The sequence below is a fragment of the Anolis carolinensis genome, unplaced genomic scaffold (genome assembly GCF_035594765.1).
Source record: "Anolis carolinensis isolate JA03-04 unplaced genomic scaffold, rAnoCar3.1.pri scaffold_7, whole genome shotgun sequence".
Taxonomy (NCBI): domain Eukaryota; kingdom Metazoa; phylum Chordata; class Lepidosauria; order Squamata; family Dactyloidae; genus Anolis; species Anolis carolinensis.
The window spans coordinates 32834581-32852638 of NW_026943818.1; the positions used below are offsets into that span (position 1 = coordinate 32834581).

The 18058-nt window shown below is 39.7% G+C and overlaps 1 protein-coding gene across 5 annotated transcripts in view; it reads left to right on the plus strand.

Annotated features, from left to right (window-relative positions):
- Positions 1-18058, plus strand: part of dot1l (DOT1 like histone lysine methyltransferase) — a 76053-nt gene that overhangs the window by 18246 nt on the left and 39749 nt on the right. For 4 of the 5 annotated variants that reach the window (XR_010000230.1, XR_010000228.1, XR_010000231.1 and 1 more), the window contains exons 4-16: positions 1394-1457; positions 2202-2430; positions 7133-7227; positions 7374-7436; positions 8646-8701; positions 8880-8959; positions 11181-11249; positions 11372-11478; positions 12906-12947; positions 15467-15550; positions 15659-15908; positions 17439-17552; positions 17641-17732. Coding sequence is in view for 1 of the 5 variants with exons in the window: in XM_062960096.1 (XP_062816166.1) it covers positions 1394-1457; positions 2202-2430; positions 7133-7227; positions 7374-7436; positions 8646-8701; positions 8880-8959; positions 11181-11249; positions 11372-11478; positions 12906-12947; positions 15467-15550; positions 15659-15908; positions 17439-17552; positions 17641-17732 (1345 nt within the window). In the remaining 4 variants the exon portion in view is untranslated. The remainder of the gene's footprint in view (positions 1-1393; positions 1458-2201; positions 2431-7132; positions 7228-7373; positions 7437-8645; positions 8702-8879; positions 8960-11180; positions 11250-11371; positions 11479-12905; positions 12948-15466; positions 15551-15658; positions 15909-17438; positions 17553-17640; positions 17733-18058) is intronic. The other variant, XR_010000229.1, reaches the window with a different exon arrangement.

Sequence of the window (18058 nt, forward strand, 5' to 3'; positions counted from 1 at the left end):
TGATTTAATGGCCGTGGCTCAATGCAACATGATCCTATTATTATTAGTAGTAGTAGTAGTATTATTATTATAGGCACCATTTAATCCCTCCCGACAGATGGCCATTCAACCTCATCTCTAATTTAATGGTCGTGGCTCAATGCGACATGATCCTAATATTATTATTACTATTATCATTATTATTATTATTATAGGCTCCATTTAATCCCTCCCAACAGATGGCCATCCAGCCTCATCTCTGATTTAATGGCCGTGGCTCAATGCAACATTATCCTATTATTATTATTATTATTATTATTACTATTATTATAGGCACCATTTAATCCCTCCCAACAGATGGCCATCCAGCCTCATCTCTGATTTAATGGCCGGGGCTCAATGCGACATGATCCTAATATTATTATTATTATAGGCACCATTTAATCCCTCCCGACAGATGGCCATCCAGACTCATCTCTAATTTAATGGCCGTGGGTCAATGCTACGCGATCCTAATATTATTATTATTATTATTATTATTATAGACACCAGGGACACTATGTAATCCCTCCCGACAGATGTCTAATTTAATGGCCATGGGTCAGTGCTACATGATCCTAATATTATTATTGTTATTATTATTATTATTATTATTATTATTACTGTATTATTATTATTATTATTATTATTATTATTATTATTATTGGCACCAGGGACACTATTTAATCCCTCCCAACAGATGGCCATCCAACCTCATCTCTAATAGCCGTGGGTCAATGCTACATGATCCTAATATTATTGTTGTTGTTGTTATTATTATTATTATTACTGTATTATTATTATTATTATTATTATTGGCACCAGGGACACCATTTAATCCCTCCCAACAGATGGCCATCCAGCCTCATAGACATCAGAAGTTGAATAGAGAGAAATAGGACTAAAGGATCATATAATCCTAGAGTTGGAAGGGACCCCAAGGGCCATCCAGTCCAACCACCTTCCGCCAGGCAGCAAGGCACAATCTAATCCCTCCCGACAGATGGCCATTCAAACGCTGTTAGAACATACATATCATTGAATCCTAGAGTTGGGTGGGACCCCAAGGACTGTCCAGCCCAATCCCGTTCAGCCATGCTGGAGACACCATCCGATCCCTCCCAACAGATGGCCACTATTGAGAGATATATATGCCTATGGAATACATATATTCGAATCCGAGAATTGGAAAAGATCCCAAAGGCCATCCAACCCAACTTTGCTCTATTATTATTATTATTAATAATAATAATAATAATAATAATAATATAAAACACCAACTGATCCCTCCCGACAGATAACTTCTATGTGGGACGCATTGGGACCTAATATGTCATTTGACTCACTTTGCCTTTTCTCCTTCTTGGGTCTCCAGCTTCGAAAGCATGCAACGGCTTTGCGACAAATACAACCGTGCCATCGACAGCATTCACCAATTGGTAGGTGGCCTTTTAATATATTGGCAATATATTATCAATATGTTATTGATAATAATAATATAATATAATACTACATTATAATGATGTTATAATGTAATGCAACATAACAATTATTATTATTATTATTATTATTATTATTATTCCCTCTGCCTGGGGGAATCCTTTGTTGGGAGGTGTTAGCTGGCCCTGATTGTTTCATCGACCCTAGCTATATACATATGATATTGATAATGATATTATAATACTTTATTGTATTACATTATAATAATCTTATAACGTAATACAATATGATAATAATAATTATTATTATTCCCTCTGACTGGGGGAATCCTTTGTTGGGAGGTGTTAGCTGGCCCTGATTGTTTCATCGACCCTAGCTATATACATATATTGATAATGATATTATAACATTATATTGTATTACATTATAATAATCTTATAACGTAATACAATATGCTAATAATTATTATTATTATTCCCCCTGCCGGGGGGAATCCTTTGTTGGGAGGTGTTAGCTGGCCCTGATTGTTTCATCGACCCTAGCTATATACATATGATATTGATAATGATATTATAATACTTTATTGTATTACATTATAATAATCTTATAACGTAATACAATATGATAATAATTATTATTATTATTCCCTCTGACTGGGGGAATCCTTTGTTGGGAGGTGTTAGCTGGCCCTGATTGTTTCATCGGATTAAAATACAAGCCGATTTGTTTTGCGTCTCTCCCAGTGGAAAGGCACCACCCAGCCCATGAAGCTCAACACCCGCCCGTCCAACGGCCTGCTCCGCCACATCCTCCAGCAAGTCTACAACCACTCGGTGACCGACCCGGAGAAACTCAACAACTACGAGCCCTTCTCCCCGGAAGTCTACGGCGAGACCTCCTTCAACCTGGTGGCCCAGATGATCGACGAGATCAAGATGACCGAGGACGACCTCTTCGTCGACTTGGGCAGCGGTGAGCCAGCTGATAATGCACAAATATCTATAATAATACAGAACAATAATGTATGTGTATATACACTCTTGTAAAAATCCCAAGAAATGTAACACAAATCAGGTTTCTACAACTCTATATTAGAGTAATTCTCTTCAAACTATATTGCATATAACAAAATTGCTTCCAGGTAAGTGAACAAATTTTGGTGCTACCCCCGCCCCCCCCCAAACCAATCACTGAAAAATAAACGCGTTGGATATGCGAAAATGTTGGATAATAAGGAGGGATTAAGGAAAAGCCTAAATAAAGAACAACACTCTGAAAACAGGGGAAATCCAGACAGGAAACAATAGGGAACAATAATGTATGTAAAAATCTTGTAAAAATCCCAAGAAATGCAGTACAAATCAGGTTTCTACAACTCTATATTAGAGTAATTCTCTTCAAACTATATGGCATATAACAAAATTGCTTCCAGGATATTATAAACAAAGGTACCATTTCTATGTCATAATCTCACAAAGTATACTATATCAGGAGTAAAAATGTTCATTTTATGTTTTTACTAGCTGTGCCCGGCCACGCGTTGCTGTGGCAAAGTGGTGGTGGTATTGGTTAAAAATTGTTGTGTAATTTTTTATTTGACGTTATTTGTATTTTTTAATTAATTTTATTGTAAGTTATCTTTTTATTTATTATATTTTATTATTTTCTTGTACTATTTTTAGTTATTTTCTGTTATTATGGTATTTTATTGTATGAATTTTTTTAGTGTTTTTTTATTATTTTTTAGTGTTTTTTGGGTTGCTAGGAGACCAAGTTGGAGGAGCTTAGCCTTCTAACTGGCAGCAATTGGATAAAAGCAATTATTCCTCTCTCTCTAATTAGGACTTTATTATTCTGTTCTTTTTGTTGTATCAACCTAGAGGCGTGGATGATGGGTTGTGTTGTCAAATTTTGAGGTTGGGGGGCCTGTAGTTTTGTTGTTTTGTGAGTCGCCGTGATGCCATCACTCTTTTATATATATAGATAGATTGCTGTGCTTCTCAAGTGTTTTATAATGATTGTGATTTTTAATGCCTTTTAAATTTATTTGTGTGTTTTTGTATTTGATATTATTGTATGTTGGTTTTATATCTGTAAGCCACCCCGAGTCCCTCTGGGGAGATGGTGGCGGGGTACAAAAATAAAATTGTTATTATTATTATTATTATTATTTATACAGTGAAGAGTCAGTGGATCCATTCCTTATGCGTGAACGATGTTCATTTATCCTAGTTTTAAGGGGTCTGGTGGTCATTCCAATATATGACAGTTCACAGGGGCATTGTATTAGGTCAGGGGTCCCCAAACTAAGGCCCGGGGGCCCATCGAAGCCATTAATCCGGCCCCCACGGCACAAGGGCAGAAGGGGGTTGGGCTAAATGACCCAAGGGGTCTCTTCTTCTCTTCCAACCCTTAATATTAATATTAATATTAATATTGAGGCTGGGAGGCCATCTTTCAGGGGTGCTTTGCTTGTTCTTTCGGTGCACAAAGGCAGAAGGGGATTGGACTCAATGGCCCAAGGGTCTATTGTTGTTGTTGTTGTTATTATTATTATTATTATTATTAACATTGAGGCTGGGAGGCCATCTGTCAGGGGTGCTTTGCTTGTTCTTTCAGTGCACAAAGGCAGAAGGGGATTGGACTCAATGGCCCAAGGGTCTATTATTATTTTATTGTATGACACAGCAAACAAGATAAGATATGCTGGATTTCGTTTCACAAAATCACAAGTCGAACACTTCCCAAGTGTCTAGGACTGTGTGATGTATTTTCGGATGATGCGTACAGATCCCAGTAGGGTGACCTTTTGCAGTTGTTATTATTATTATTATTATTATTATTATTATTATTATTATTATTATTATTGACATTGAGGCTGGGAGGCCATCCGTCAGGAGTGCTTTGCTTGTTTTTTCAGTGCCCAAAGGCAGAAGGGGATTGGACTCAATGGCCCAAGGGTCTATTATTATTATTATTATTATTATTATTATTATTAACATTGAGGCTGGAAGGCCATCTGTCAGGGGTGCTTTGCTTGTTCCTTTTGTGCACTAAGGTAGAAGGGGATTGGACTCAATGGCTCAAGGCTCTCTTCCAATTCTCATTATTATTATTATTATTATTATTAATTATTATTGCTCGGTGGCCAACTATAGTCTGGCCCTCCAACGGTCCAAAGAATCGTGAACTGGCCCCCTGTTTAAAAAGTTTGGGGACCCCTGTATTAGGTAAACAACATTATCAGTAGAACATGTTGTCAAACGTCGCAATGTGATATTAATTTTAAGTGTTTGCTGACAACAGTTTTAATTTTAAGTGATTGCTGACCACAGCAGTGGCCACAGCTAGTGTGACCCTTAGTGGTAAGTTTATGGGATGTAGTAGGAGAGTTGTATTCTGAATGGATCATAAGACCTCTCTAATTTCTGGATCTTTTATGATCAATTATTGGTTTGTTTTGGCATCCAGGAATGCCAGTGTTTTGAAATAATCTTAGTGATTTTAGATGAATATTGTGCAGTGAGCCAGGCCCAGGCTCTTGCGTGTTGCCATATATTATTACTACTACTAGTACTAGTACTGGATGTCGAAAGAACTTCTAACTGAGCTAAAGCTCAAAAGTGACATGCACAAGAAGTGGAAAAGGGGAGAAATCACCAAAGAAGAATTCAAACGTATAACCAACACCTGTAGGGAAAAGGTTCGCAAGGCTAAAGCGCAAAATGAGCTCAGGCTTGCCAGGGACATAAAAAACAACAAAAAAGGCTTTTTTGCTTACGTTGGTAGAAAAAGGAAGAAAAAGGAGGCGATAGGGCCTCTGCAAGGAGAAGATGGGGTGATGGCGACGGGACAGGGAAAAGGCAGAACTGCTCAATGCCTTCTTTGCCTCGGTCTTCTCACAAAAAGAAAGCCATCTTCAACCTCAGCAACATGGAATGGACGAAGGATTGGGGGAAATCCAACCCCAAATAGGGAAACAAGTTGTCCAGGAACACCTGGCCTCTCTAAACGAATTCAAGTCCCCAGGGCCAGATCAGCTACACCCAAGAGTACTGAAGGAACTAGCGGAAGTTATTTCAGAACCACTGGCAATGATCTTCGAGAGTTCTTGGAGAACAGGAGAAGTCCCAGCAGATTGGAGGAGGGCGAATGTGGTCCCTATCTTCAAGAAGGGAAAAAAGAACGACCCAAACAATTACCGTCCGGTCAGCCTCACATCGATACCAGGCAAAATTCTGGAAAAGATCATTAAGGAAGTGGTCTGCGAACACTTAGAAACAAATGCGGTCATGGCTAATAGTCAACACGGATTTACCAAAAACAAGTCATGCCAGACTCATCTGATCTCTTTTTTCGATAGAGTTACGAGTTGGGTCGATACAGGGAATGCCGTGGATGTAGCATATCTAGATTTCAGTAAGGCCTTCGACAAAGTCCCCCATGACCTTCTGGCAAACAAACTAGTAAAATGTGGGCTAGACAAAACTACGGTGAGGTGGATCTGTCATTGGCTAAGCGAACGAACCCAAAGGGCGATTCTCACCAATGCGTCGTCTTCATCATGGAAAGAAGTGACAAGTGGAGTGCCACAAGCAGGGCTCCGTCCTGGGCCCGGTTCTGTCCAACATCTTTATGAACGACTTAGACGAAGGGTCAGAAGGCACGATCATCAAGTTTGCAGACGACACCAAACTGGGAGGGAGAGCCAACACTCCAGAAGACAGGAGCAGAATTCAAAACGATCTTGACAGACTAGAGAGATGGGCCGAAACTCACAAAATGAAGTTCAACAGGGACAAATGCAAGAGACTTCACTTCGGCAGAAAAAATGGAAATCAAAGAGACAGAATGGGGGACGAGGCCTGGCTTGACAGCAGTGTGTGCGAAAAAGACCTTGGAGTCCTCGTGGGGAGGAAGATGAACATGAGCCAGGAATGTGATGCGGCTGCTAAAAAAGCCAATGGGATTCTGGCCTCATCAATAGGGGAATAGCGTCTAGATCCAGGGAAGTCCTGCTCCCCCTTATTCTATTCTGCCTTGGTCAGACCACACCTGGAATACTGTGTCCAATTCTGGGCACCGCAGTTGAAGGGAGATGCTGACAAGCTGGAAAGCGTCCAGAGGAGGGAGACTAAAATGATGAAGGGTCTGGAGAACAAGCCCTATGAGGAGCGGCTTAAAGAGCTGGGCATGTTTAGCCTGCAGAAGAGAAGGCTGAGAGGAGACATGATGAGAGCCATGTACAAATACGTGAGGGGAAGTCCTAGGGAGGAGGGAGGGAGCTTGTTTTCTGCTGCCCTGCAGACTAGGACGCAAGGGAACAAGGGCTTCAAACTACAGGAAAGGAAGGAGATTCCGTCTGGACATCAGGAAGAACTTCCTCACTGGGAGAAGGCTGTTCGACAGTGGAACTCTCTCCCCGGGGCCGTGGTGGAGGCTCCTTCCTTGGAGGCTTTGAATCAGAGGCTGGATGGCCATCTGTCGGGGGTGCTTTGAATGCGATTTCCTGCTTCTTAGCAGGGGGTTGGACTGGATGGCCCATGTGGTCTCTTCCAACTCTACTATTCTATGATTCTATGATTCTACTACTGGCAACTATATTATGTGTTGAAATACAATTGTTCTCCCTCTCTTATCTCTCCGTCATGCTCTCTCCACCCTTTTGTCTCAGGTGTGGGTCAGGTTGTCCTCCAGGTTGCCGCGGCCACCAACTGCAAGCATCACTACGGCGTGGAGAAAGCCGACATCCCAGCCAAATACGCAGAGGTAGCACCAACATTTCAATATAATGTGATGTTATCTGATATCTTTTCAGTATTATAGACTGACGTGGAAAGGGAAAACCCTCCAGTTTGCTAATGGAATTATTATTATTATTATTATTATTATTATTATTATTGTTGTTGTTGTAGACGATGGACAAAGAATTCAGGCGGTGGATGAAATGGTACGGGAAGAAACACGCAGACTACACAGTGAGTGGAATTTACATTATTATTATTATTATTATTTTATTTCCAACATTTATTATCCCAACATTTATATCCCGCCCTTCTCACCCGAAAGGACTTCTTCTTCTTCTTCTTCTTCTTCTTATTATTATTATTATTATTATTATTATTATGTGGCTAATGCAAAGCCAAAGACATTACTGTCACTATGTCCACCTAAAAGTCCAAGCCAAGTTCACATCAATCACACTATTATTATTATTATTATTATTATTATTATTATTATTATTATTATTATTATTATGTGGCTAATGCAAAGCCAAAGACATTACTGTCACTATGTCCACCTAAAAGTCCAAGCCAAGTTCACATCAATCACACTATTATTATTATTAATATTATTATTATTATTATGTGGCTAATGCAAAGCCAAAGACATTACTGTCACTATGTCCACCTAAAAGTCCAAGCCAAGTTCACATCAATCACACTATTATTATTATTATTATTATTATTATTATTATTATTATTATTATTATTATTATTATTATGTGGCTAATGCAAAGCCAAAGACATTACTGTCACTATGTCCACCTAAAAGTCCAAGCCAAGTTCACATCAATCACACTATTATTATTATTATTATTATTATTATTATTATTATTATTATTATTATTATTATGTGGCTAATGCAAAGCCAAAGACATTACTGTCACTATGTCCACCTAAAAGTCCAAGCCAAGTTCACATCAATCACACTATTATTATTATTATTATTATTATTATTATTATTATTATTATTATTATTATTATGTGGCTAATGCAAAGCCAAAGACATTACTGTCACTATGTCCACCTAAAAGTCCAAGCCAAGTTCACATCAATCACACTATTATTATTATTATTATTATTATTATTATTATTATTATTATTATTATGTGGCTAATGCAAAGCCAAAGACATTACTGTCACTATGTCCACCTAAAAGTCCAAGCCAAGTTCACATCAATCACACTATTATTATTATTATTATTATTATTATTATTATTATTATTATTATTATTATTATGTGGCTAATGCAAAGCCAAAGACATTACTGTCACTATGTCCACCTAAAAGTCCAAGCCAAGTTCACATCAATCACACTATTATTATTATTATTATTATTATTATTATTATTATTATTATTATTACTATTATTGATTAATGCAAAGCCCTGTTTTTTTCTTTCAGCTGGAAAGAGGCGACTTCCTCTCGGAAGAGTGGCGAGAGAGGATCGCAAACACGAGGTACGTTGACAGTCTATTGATATATAAACATAAATATAAATACTGTCAATGCATAAATAAATATCGGGTTTTGGACTGAAAAATATCCTAAATGTAGTTTCTAAATGCCTCTTCCCTCGACCCAAAGTGAAACCCTCTAGACTGATGTCCCAACTTGTTTTTCGTCTTTTTCTCGCAGCGTTATCTTTGTGAATAATTTTGCCTTTGGTCCGGAGGTGGATCACCAGCTGAAGGAGCGTTTTGCCAACATGAAGGAAGGTAAGGCGTTTCCGTGACACGTGTGACTTGCGTGTGATATGTATATTAGGCATGTCCGATCGATGAAAAAAATGTTTCAATTCGCGTTTCTAAAGTAGGGGGCGCTGGCGCTTTGATATAGAAAGTATTTCCGATTTTTTTCACCCCAAAATTTCGGATATTTCCGAAAATTCATAATAATTCTAAATGTTTCTAAAATGGCGGACGCGCAATCGCTACACACCGGGCTTTGCGTCCGTTGTGGAAGCTTCTGATTGGCCGGGGAGCGGCAACCATGTTAGGCTGCGCTAAGCTCCCATTCAAGGTAGGTTGAAGAAACAAAATATATATATATATATATTTTAATATTTTAAAAAATATATTTTAAAAAATTTGGGGGGGGGAAAAATTAACGAAACATTAAGAGAATGGGCCAACAAAGGTTCGAATTATATTGCTGGTTGCGCTGTCAGACAATGTCTCGGAATGCGTATCAAAAAGCGAGAACAATCCGAAATAATTCCGATATACGATTCAAAACGATTTTTTGGACATGTCTAATGTATATGTGCTCTGTGTGTGTGTGTTGGCGGCTCTCTTTCCTCCTCCGTTGTTTCGCAAGATGGATCTATTTTGCCAAGTTATGTTTTCCTTATTTTTTTGTAACTCTTCCTTCCCCTCCTTCAGCTCTTCAGACAAAAGGTCTAGCTTTAGACGTGGCAAGTGTTTACCTCCTCTGCTTCCGTATTTACCCGTGTCGTTGTTGTTGTTGTTTTGGGGAACACGATCCCCAGGAGTCGAAACCCAATTGTTTTGATTGAAATATATTTCTGAGGATTGGATTCAATAAATTGCGGTCTCGGAGGATTATAAAGCGTCAGGCTGGAGGGTCGAGACATTTCTAGAGAGGATTTTTTAAAAATTACATTTTTATAAATTATGTTTACTTGGATCTATAATAATAATAATAATAATAATCTACTTTAATTTATTTAAAAATATTTTTATAAATTATATGTATTTGGATCTATAATAGTAATAATCAGATTTTAAAAAATAATAATATACTTTATTAAAAATCACATTTCTATAAATTATGTTTACTTGGTTCTATAATAATAATAATGATGACAGGATTTTTTAAAATTATGTGTTTATAAATTATGTTTACTTGGATCAATAATAATAATAATAAACTTTATTAAAATTACATTTCTATAAATGATGTTTACTTGGATCTAAATAATAATAATAATTTACTTTATTTTTTAAAAAATACATTTCTATAAATTATGTTTACTTGGATCAATAATAATAATAATAATCTTTATTAAAATTACATTTCTATAAATTATGTTTACTTGGATCTAAATAATAAGAATAATTTACTTTAATTTTTTAAAAATACATTTCTATAAATTATGTTTACTTGCATCTATAATAATAATAATATACACAATTTATTAAATATTACATTTTTATAAATTATGTTTACTTGGATCTATAATAATAAAAATAGGATTTTTATAAATTAGGGGTTTATAAATTATGTTTACTTGGTTCTATAATAATAATAATAGGATTTTTTAAATTACATTTTTATAAATTATGTTTACTTAGTTCTATAATAATAATAATAGGATTTTTTTAAATTAGGTGTTTCTAAATTAATAAATAATAATAATATACTTTAATTTGTTAAAATTACATTTTTATAAAATATGTTTACTTGGTTCTATAATAATAATAATAATAGGATTTTTAATAATAATAATATACTTTATTAAAAATTGCATTTCTATAAATTGTGTTTACTTGTATCTATAATAATAATATACTTTACTTAATTTATTAAAAATTACATTTTTATAAATTATGTCTACTTGGTTCTATAATAATAATAACTATAATTACGGTGCTCGACTCCAGCCATCTCCGTCTTCCATGCCGAGGAGCTTTGTCATCCTTAGACATCCTCCGGATCGAATTGCCTGACGGGCACCTTTCAGAAACTCCCTGCTTTTTAAAAAGCAGTACCTATTTACCTACTCGCATTTCTGATAACTTTTTTAAAAAACAGTATTTCGCTTTTTCGCAAGGGCCCTGCACTCCCGACCCTTGCAAACGTGGAAGGCTTGAAATAATTACGGAACGGTTTGTCCTAATATTTAAAAGCCCACCCGTCCCAACATGCTTTCCCATCCCTCGGTGGAGACTAACATCCTGCTCTTGCCCGAAACAGGGGGTCAGATTGTTTCCTCGAAACCCTTTGCGCCTCTGAACTTCAGGATCAACAGCCGGAACTTGAGCGGTAAGAATAGCGAGTGGGAATCCTTGCTTTTCTGTTGGTTGTGGAGTAATATCCGAAGCTTGGAGAGCCTTGTGTTCCTTCTATAATGGCGAATATCCTTCTTTTTCTCGTCTTTTGCAAAGATATTGGCACCATCATGCGAGTGGTGGAGTTGTCGCCCCTGAAAGGATCCGTCTCCTGGACCGGGAAACCCGTTTCTTACTACCTGCATACTATCGATCGGACCATAGTGAGTACTAAACGCAAGGCGGACGCTTTATAACAATGGCTTTCATTTCTAAACATGGTTAGGACATAATATTGGGGACACTTTGCCCATTATATATAATACTAGCTGTGCCCGGCCACGCGTTGCTGTGGCGTTGTCTGGTGGTGTTGGTGAGAAATTGTTGAGGTAGTGGTGGTATTGAATGTCTGTTGTATGGTTGTCTTTATGTTTAGTATGCACACTGAAGTGGATTATATGGCAGTGTGGAGTCAAGATAATCCAGTTCAAAGCAGATAATATAAGATTCTAAATGGGTTATATAGCTGTGTGGAAGGGCCTTGAGTCTACACTGCCATATAATCCAGTTAAAATCTGATAATCTGTGGAAGAGGCCTAAGTGAGGCCTAACTGTGCCTGTCCCCTGGGCTGAGTAGGTTGCTAGGAGACCAAGTGGGCAGAGCTTAGCCTTCAAACTGGCAGCAATTGGATAAAAACTATTATTCCTCTCCCTGTAATTAGGACTTTATTTTTCTTTTCCCTTTTGTTGTATCAACCTAGAGGCATGGATGATGGGTTGTGTTGTCAAATTTCGAGGTTGGGGGGCCTGTACTTTTGTTGTTTTGTCCGCTGCCCTGATGCCATCACTCTTTTATATATAGACTAGCTGTGCCCGGCCACGCGTTGCTGTGGCAAAGTGGTGGTGGTATCGGTTAAAACTTGTTGTGGAATTTTTATTTGACGTTATTTGTATTTTTTTAAATTAATTTTATTGTCACTTATCTTTTTTATTTATTATATTTTATTATTTTGTTGTATTATTTTTAGTCATTTTTATAGTATTTTATTGTATTAATTATTTTAGTGTTTTTTATAATTTTTTATTGTATTATTTGTATTTATTTTTTATCATTATTTTATTAACACTGGGCTGAGTGGGTTGCTAGGAGACCAAGTGGGTGGAGCTTAGCCTTGTAACTGGCAGCAATTGGATAAAAACTATTATTCCTCTCCCTCTAATTAGGAATTTATTTTTCTTTTCTTTTTGTTGTATCAACCGAGAGGCATGGATGAGGGGTTGTGATGTCAATTTTCGAGGTTGTGGGGTGTTTACTTTTGTTGTTTTGTCCGCTGCCCTGATGCCATCACTCTTTTATATATATAGATAGTGGTATAGTACAATATAATGCTAATATTGTGCTATGCTAATAATATAATTCATTGTATGTGCATATTATTTGTAAGCTGCCCTGAGACCCTTCAGGGTGCGATGGGCAGGATATTAATGCAGTAAATAAATAAATTTATTTCTTGGCCCTTTAAGAGTGACGGAAATTGCATGATATTTCTTTGGGGTTGGAATGGCAACCACTTTGCTTCATTTTTTGCGGGGTAAACATGCTGACTTTTGTTTTCAGGACTGATATTTTGCATTTTTTCCTTCGTTTTAGCTTGAAAACTACTTCTCTAGTCTCAAAAATCCAAAACTCAGGGTAAGTGTCTTGTTTCTGTGTGCCAATTTTTGTCCCGGTTCTATCATCCGTGGTCCATCCTAACCCAAATCACACCGGGATGTATAGTGGGTCATGGGGGTTATGGGTGCCAAGCTTGGTCCCGGTCGGTCATTCGTGCGGGTCGTAGTGGTCTCTGGAAGTGAGTGAAGGTACCGCAAATCCCATCATCCATGGTCCATCCTCCCCCAAACCACACCAGGATGTATATGATAATATTATTATGTAATACAATATAATATTAATAATAATAATAATAATACACTGTTATAATTGTATATTATATATTACATGTAATATTACTAATAATATTGCAGTATAGTGATATAGTACAATATAGTAATATATAATGCTTATATTGTGCTATGCTAATAATACAATTTATTGTAAGCCACCCTGAGTCCCCTTCGGGGTGAGAAGGGCGGGATAGAAATGTCGCTAATAAATAATAAATAAATAAGTAATAATATATTGGGTTGTGGGGGGTTCTGTGTACCAAGCTTGGCCCCGGTCCATCATTCATGGGGGTTGCAGTCATCCCTGGAAGTAACTGAAGATACTGCAAATCCCACCACCCACAGTCCATCTTCCCCAAACCACACCAGGATGTATAAGTGGGTCATGGGGGGTCTGTGTGCCAAGCTTGGTCCCGGTCCGTCTTTTGTAAGGGTCACAGGACATATCGTGGGTCACGGGGGGTATGTGTACTGAGCTTAGCCCTAGTCCATCATTCATGTGGGCCACAGTGGTCTCTGGAAGTGACTGAAGGTACTGCAAATCCCATCAACCGTGTTCCATCCTCCCCCGAGCTACACCAAGATGTATAGTGGGTCATGGAGGGGGAGGTTGCCAAGCTTGGACCCGGTCCGTCATTCATGGGGGTCGCAGTGGTCTTTGGAAGTGAGTGACAGTACTGCAAATCCCATCATATGTGGTCCATCCTTCCCCAAACCTCACCAGGATGTAAAGTGGGTCATGGGGTTATGTGTGCCAAGTTTGGTCCCAGTCCATCATTCGTGGGGGTCGCAGTGGTCTCTGGAAGTCAGTGAAGATACTGGTCCACCGGTCTGTCATTTGTGTGGGTCACAGTGGTCTGTAGAAGTGAGTGAAGGTACCGCAAATCCCATCATATGTGGTCCATCCTTCCCCAAACCTCACCAGGATGTAAAGTGGGTCATGGTGGTCTGTGTGCCAAGTTTGGTTCCGGTCTGTCATTTGTGGGGGTCGCAGTGGTCTCTGAAAGTCAGTGAAGGTACTGGCCCACCGGTCCGTCATTTGTGTGGGTCGCAGTGGACTCTGGAAATGAGTGAAGGTGTTGCAAATCCCACCATTCATGGTCCATCCTTCCCCAAACTTCACCAGGATGTAGAGTGGGTCATGGGGGTTATGTGTCCCACGTTTGGTCCCAGTCCATCATTCGTGGGGGTCGCAGTGGTCTGTGGAAGTCAGTGAAGATACTGGTTCACCGGTCCATCATTTGTGGGGGTCACAGTGGACGGTGGAAGTGAGTGAAGGTACCGCAAATCCCACCATTCGTGGTCCATCCTTCCCCAAACTTTGCCAGGATGTAAAGTGGATCATGGGGGTTATGTGTGCCAAGTTTGGTCCCAGTCCATCATTTGTGGGGGTCGTAGTGGTCTCTGGAAGTCAGTGAAGGTACTGCAAATCCCACCACTCGTGGTCCATCCTTCCCCAAACTTCACCAGAATGTAAAGTGGGTCATGGGGGTTATGTGTGCCAAGTTTGGTCCCGGTCCATTATTTGTGAGAGTCACAGTGGTCTCTGGAAGTGAGTGAAAGTACTGCAAATCCCACCACTCGTGGTCCATCCTTCCCCAAACTTCACCAGGACATAAAGTGGGTCATGGGGGTCTGTGTGCCAAGTTTGGTCCCGGTCTGTCATTCGTGGGGGTCCTAGTGGTCTCTGAAAGTCAGTGAAGGTACTGGTCCACCAGTCCGTCATTCGTGCAGGTCGCAGTGGTCTCTGGAAGTGAGTGAAAGTACTGCAAATCCCGTAAAGTGGGTCATGGTGGTCTGTGTGCCAAGTTTGGTCCCGGTCCATCATTCATGGGGGTCGCAGTGGTCTGTGGAAGTCAGTGAAGATACTGGTCCACCGGTCCGTCATTTGTGTGGGTCGCAGTGGTCTCTGGAAATGAGTGAAGGTGCTGCAAATCCCACCATTCATGGTCCATCCTTCCCCAAACTTCACCAGGATGTAGAGTCGGTTATGGGGGTTATGTGTCCCATGTTTGGTCCCGGTCCATCATTCGTGGGGGTCGCAGTGGTCTCTGGAAGTCAGTGAAGATACTGGTCCACCGGTCCATCATTTGTGCAGGTCACAGTGGTCGGTGGAAGTGAGTGAAGGTACCGCAAATCCCACCATTCATGGTCCATCCTTCCCCAAACTTCGCCAGGACGTAAAGTGGGTCATGGGGGTTATGTGCCCCACGTTTGGTCCCAGCCTGTCCTCACCGCCGCCTCGTCTTGTCGGTCTTCCCACAGGAGGAGCAAGAGGCAGCTAGGCGCAGGCAGCAGCGGGAGAACAAGAGCAACACCACAACGCCCACAAAAGTCCAGGAGAGCAAGGTCTGCACAACCCCGCAAACCCAAATTTCCGTCCATGGGGCTCCTGTGGGAAAGCTGAAGTTCTGAAATCTTCGTGTATTTTCTGTTTCCCCCAAAAAAAAAAAAAAGCAGGAGGAGGGGGCGGAGGACGAGAAGGCCCCGGGGCCCAACGCCCTGAAGAAGGCCTCCCCGTCCAAACCCCGCAAGAAGAAGCTGAGCAAGAAGGGCCGCAAGATGGGCGGGCGCAAGCGGGGCCGGCCCAAGAAGATGAGTGTGGGCGGGGCAACCGAGCGCAAGGCCAAGAAGAGCCCGGCGGCCGCGGCGGCCGAGATGCTCCACTCCCAGACCGCCTCCCAGGCCTCTTCCTCCTCTCCTCAGGGTAAGCGGGGGCCTGGGCCACCCCACCCCTGAGACCCTAAGGGGGCTGGAATGGGTGGCCATCTGTCGGGAGGGATCAGATGGTGTCTCCATGCCTGGCTGAAAGGGGTTTGGCTGGATGACCATTGGAGTCTCTTCCAATCCTATCTATCTATCTATCTATCTATCTATCTATCTATCTATCTATCTATCTATAAGAGGCTGGACTGGATGGCCATCTGTAGGGAGGGATCGGATGGTGACCTCCTGGGCAGAAAGGGGTTCGGCTGGATGGCCAGTGGGAGTCTCTTCCAATTCTATCTATCTAATCTATATCTATCTCTAATCTATATCTAATCTATATCTAATCTACATCTAATCTAATCTATATCTAATCTATATCTTATCTATATCTATATCTAATCTATATCTAATCTAATCTATATCTAATCTTATCTATATCTAATCTTATCTATATCTAATCTATATCTTATCTATATATATATCTAATCTTACCTATATCTAATCTATTCTATATCTTATCTATTCTATATCTTATCTAAATCTTATCTATATCTAATCTATATCTATCTTATTTAATCTATATCTATCTTTTCTAATCTATATCTATCTTATCTATATCTATCTTATCTATATCTATATCTATCTTATCTATATCTATCTTATCTAATCTATATCTATCTTATCTATATCTCTATCTATCTTATCTATATCTATATCTATCTTATCTAATCTATATCTATCTTATCTATATCTCTATCTATCTTATCTATATCTATATCTATCTTATCTAATCTATATCTATCTTATCTATATCTCTATCTATCTTATCTATATCTATATCTATCTTATCTAATCTATATCTATCTTATCTATATCTATATCTATCTTATCTCTATCTCTATCTTATCTCTATCTCTATCTATCTTATCTATATCTATCTTATCTATATCTATATCTATCTTATCTATATCTATATCTATCTTATCTCTATCTCTATCTATCTTATCTCTATCTATATCTATCTTATCTATATCTATATCTATCTTATCTATATCTATATCTATATCTATCTTATCTAATCTATATCTGTCTTATCTAATCTATATCTATCTTATCTATATCTATATCTATCTTATCTAATCTATATCTTATCTATATCTCTATCTATCTTATCTAATCTATATCTATCTTATCTAATAATAATAATAATAATAATAATAATAATAAAGCTTTATTTATACCCCGCCACCATCTCCCCGTGGGGACTCGGGGCGGCTAATCTATATCTATATATCTAATCTATATCTATCTTATCTATATCCATCTTACCTATATCTTATCTATATCTATCTTATCATATCTATATCTATTGTATCATATCTATCTTATATCTATACCTATCGTATCATATCTATCTTATCATATCTATCTTATCTATATCTATCTATCTATCTATAAGAGGGCTGGGCTGGATGGCCTTCTGTCGGGAGGGGTCAGATATTGACTTCCTTCTTTCCCCCTCCTCCAGATGCCTACCGGTCACCTCACAGCCCTTTCTACCAACTACCTCCGAAAGTGCAGCGGCACTCGTCCAACCAGCTCCTGGGGGCCCCCACCCCGCCTGCACTCCAGAAGCTGCTCGGTAAGGGGCTCTGCGGGGCCGTGGCAGATGTCGGGGATGATGGGCTTGGTGGTGGTCCTCACCTCTGTCGATGCTTTGGTCCCCGCAGACTCCTTCAAGATCCAGTACCTGCAGTTCATGGCCTACATGAAGACCCCGCAGTACAAGGCCAACCTGCAGCAGTTGCTGGAAGAGGAGAAGGTGGGTCGCCCCTCCTTGGCCCCTCTCCTTATGGGGTGCCGTCAAGTCCCGAGTCTCTCCTTGCCCCCCTCTCCTTATGGGGTGCCTTCAAGTCCCAAGACTCTCCTTGCCCCCCTCTCCTTATGGGGTGCCGTCAAGTCCCAAGACTCTCCTTGCCCCCCTCTCCTTATGGGGTGCCGTCAAGTCCCGAGTCTCTCCTTGCCCCCCTCTCCTTATGGGGTGCCTTCAAGTCCCGAGTCTCTCCTTGCCCCCCTCTCCTTATGGGGTGCCTTCAAGTCCCAAGACTCTCCTTGCCCCCCTCTCCTTATGGGGTGCCGTCAAGTCCC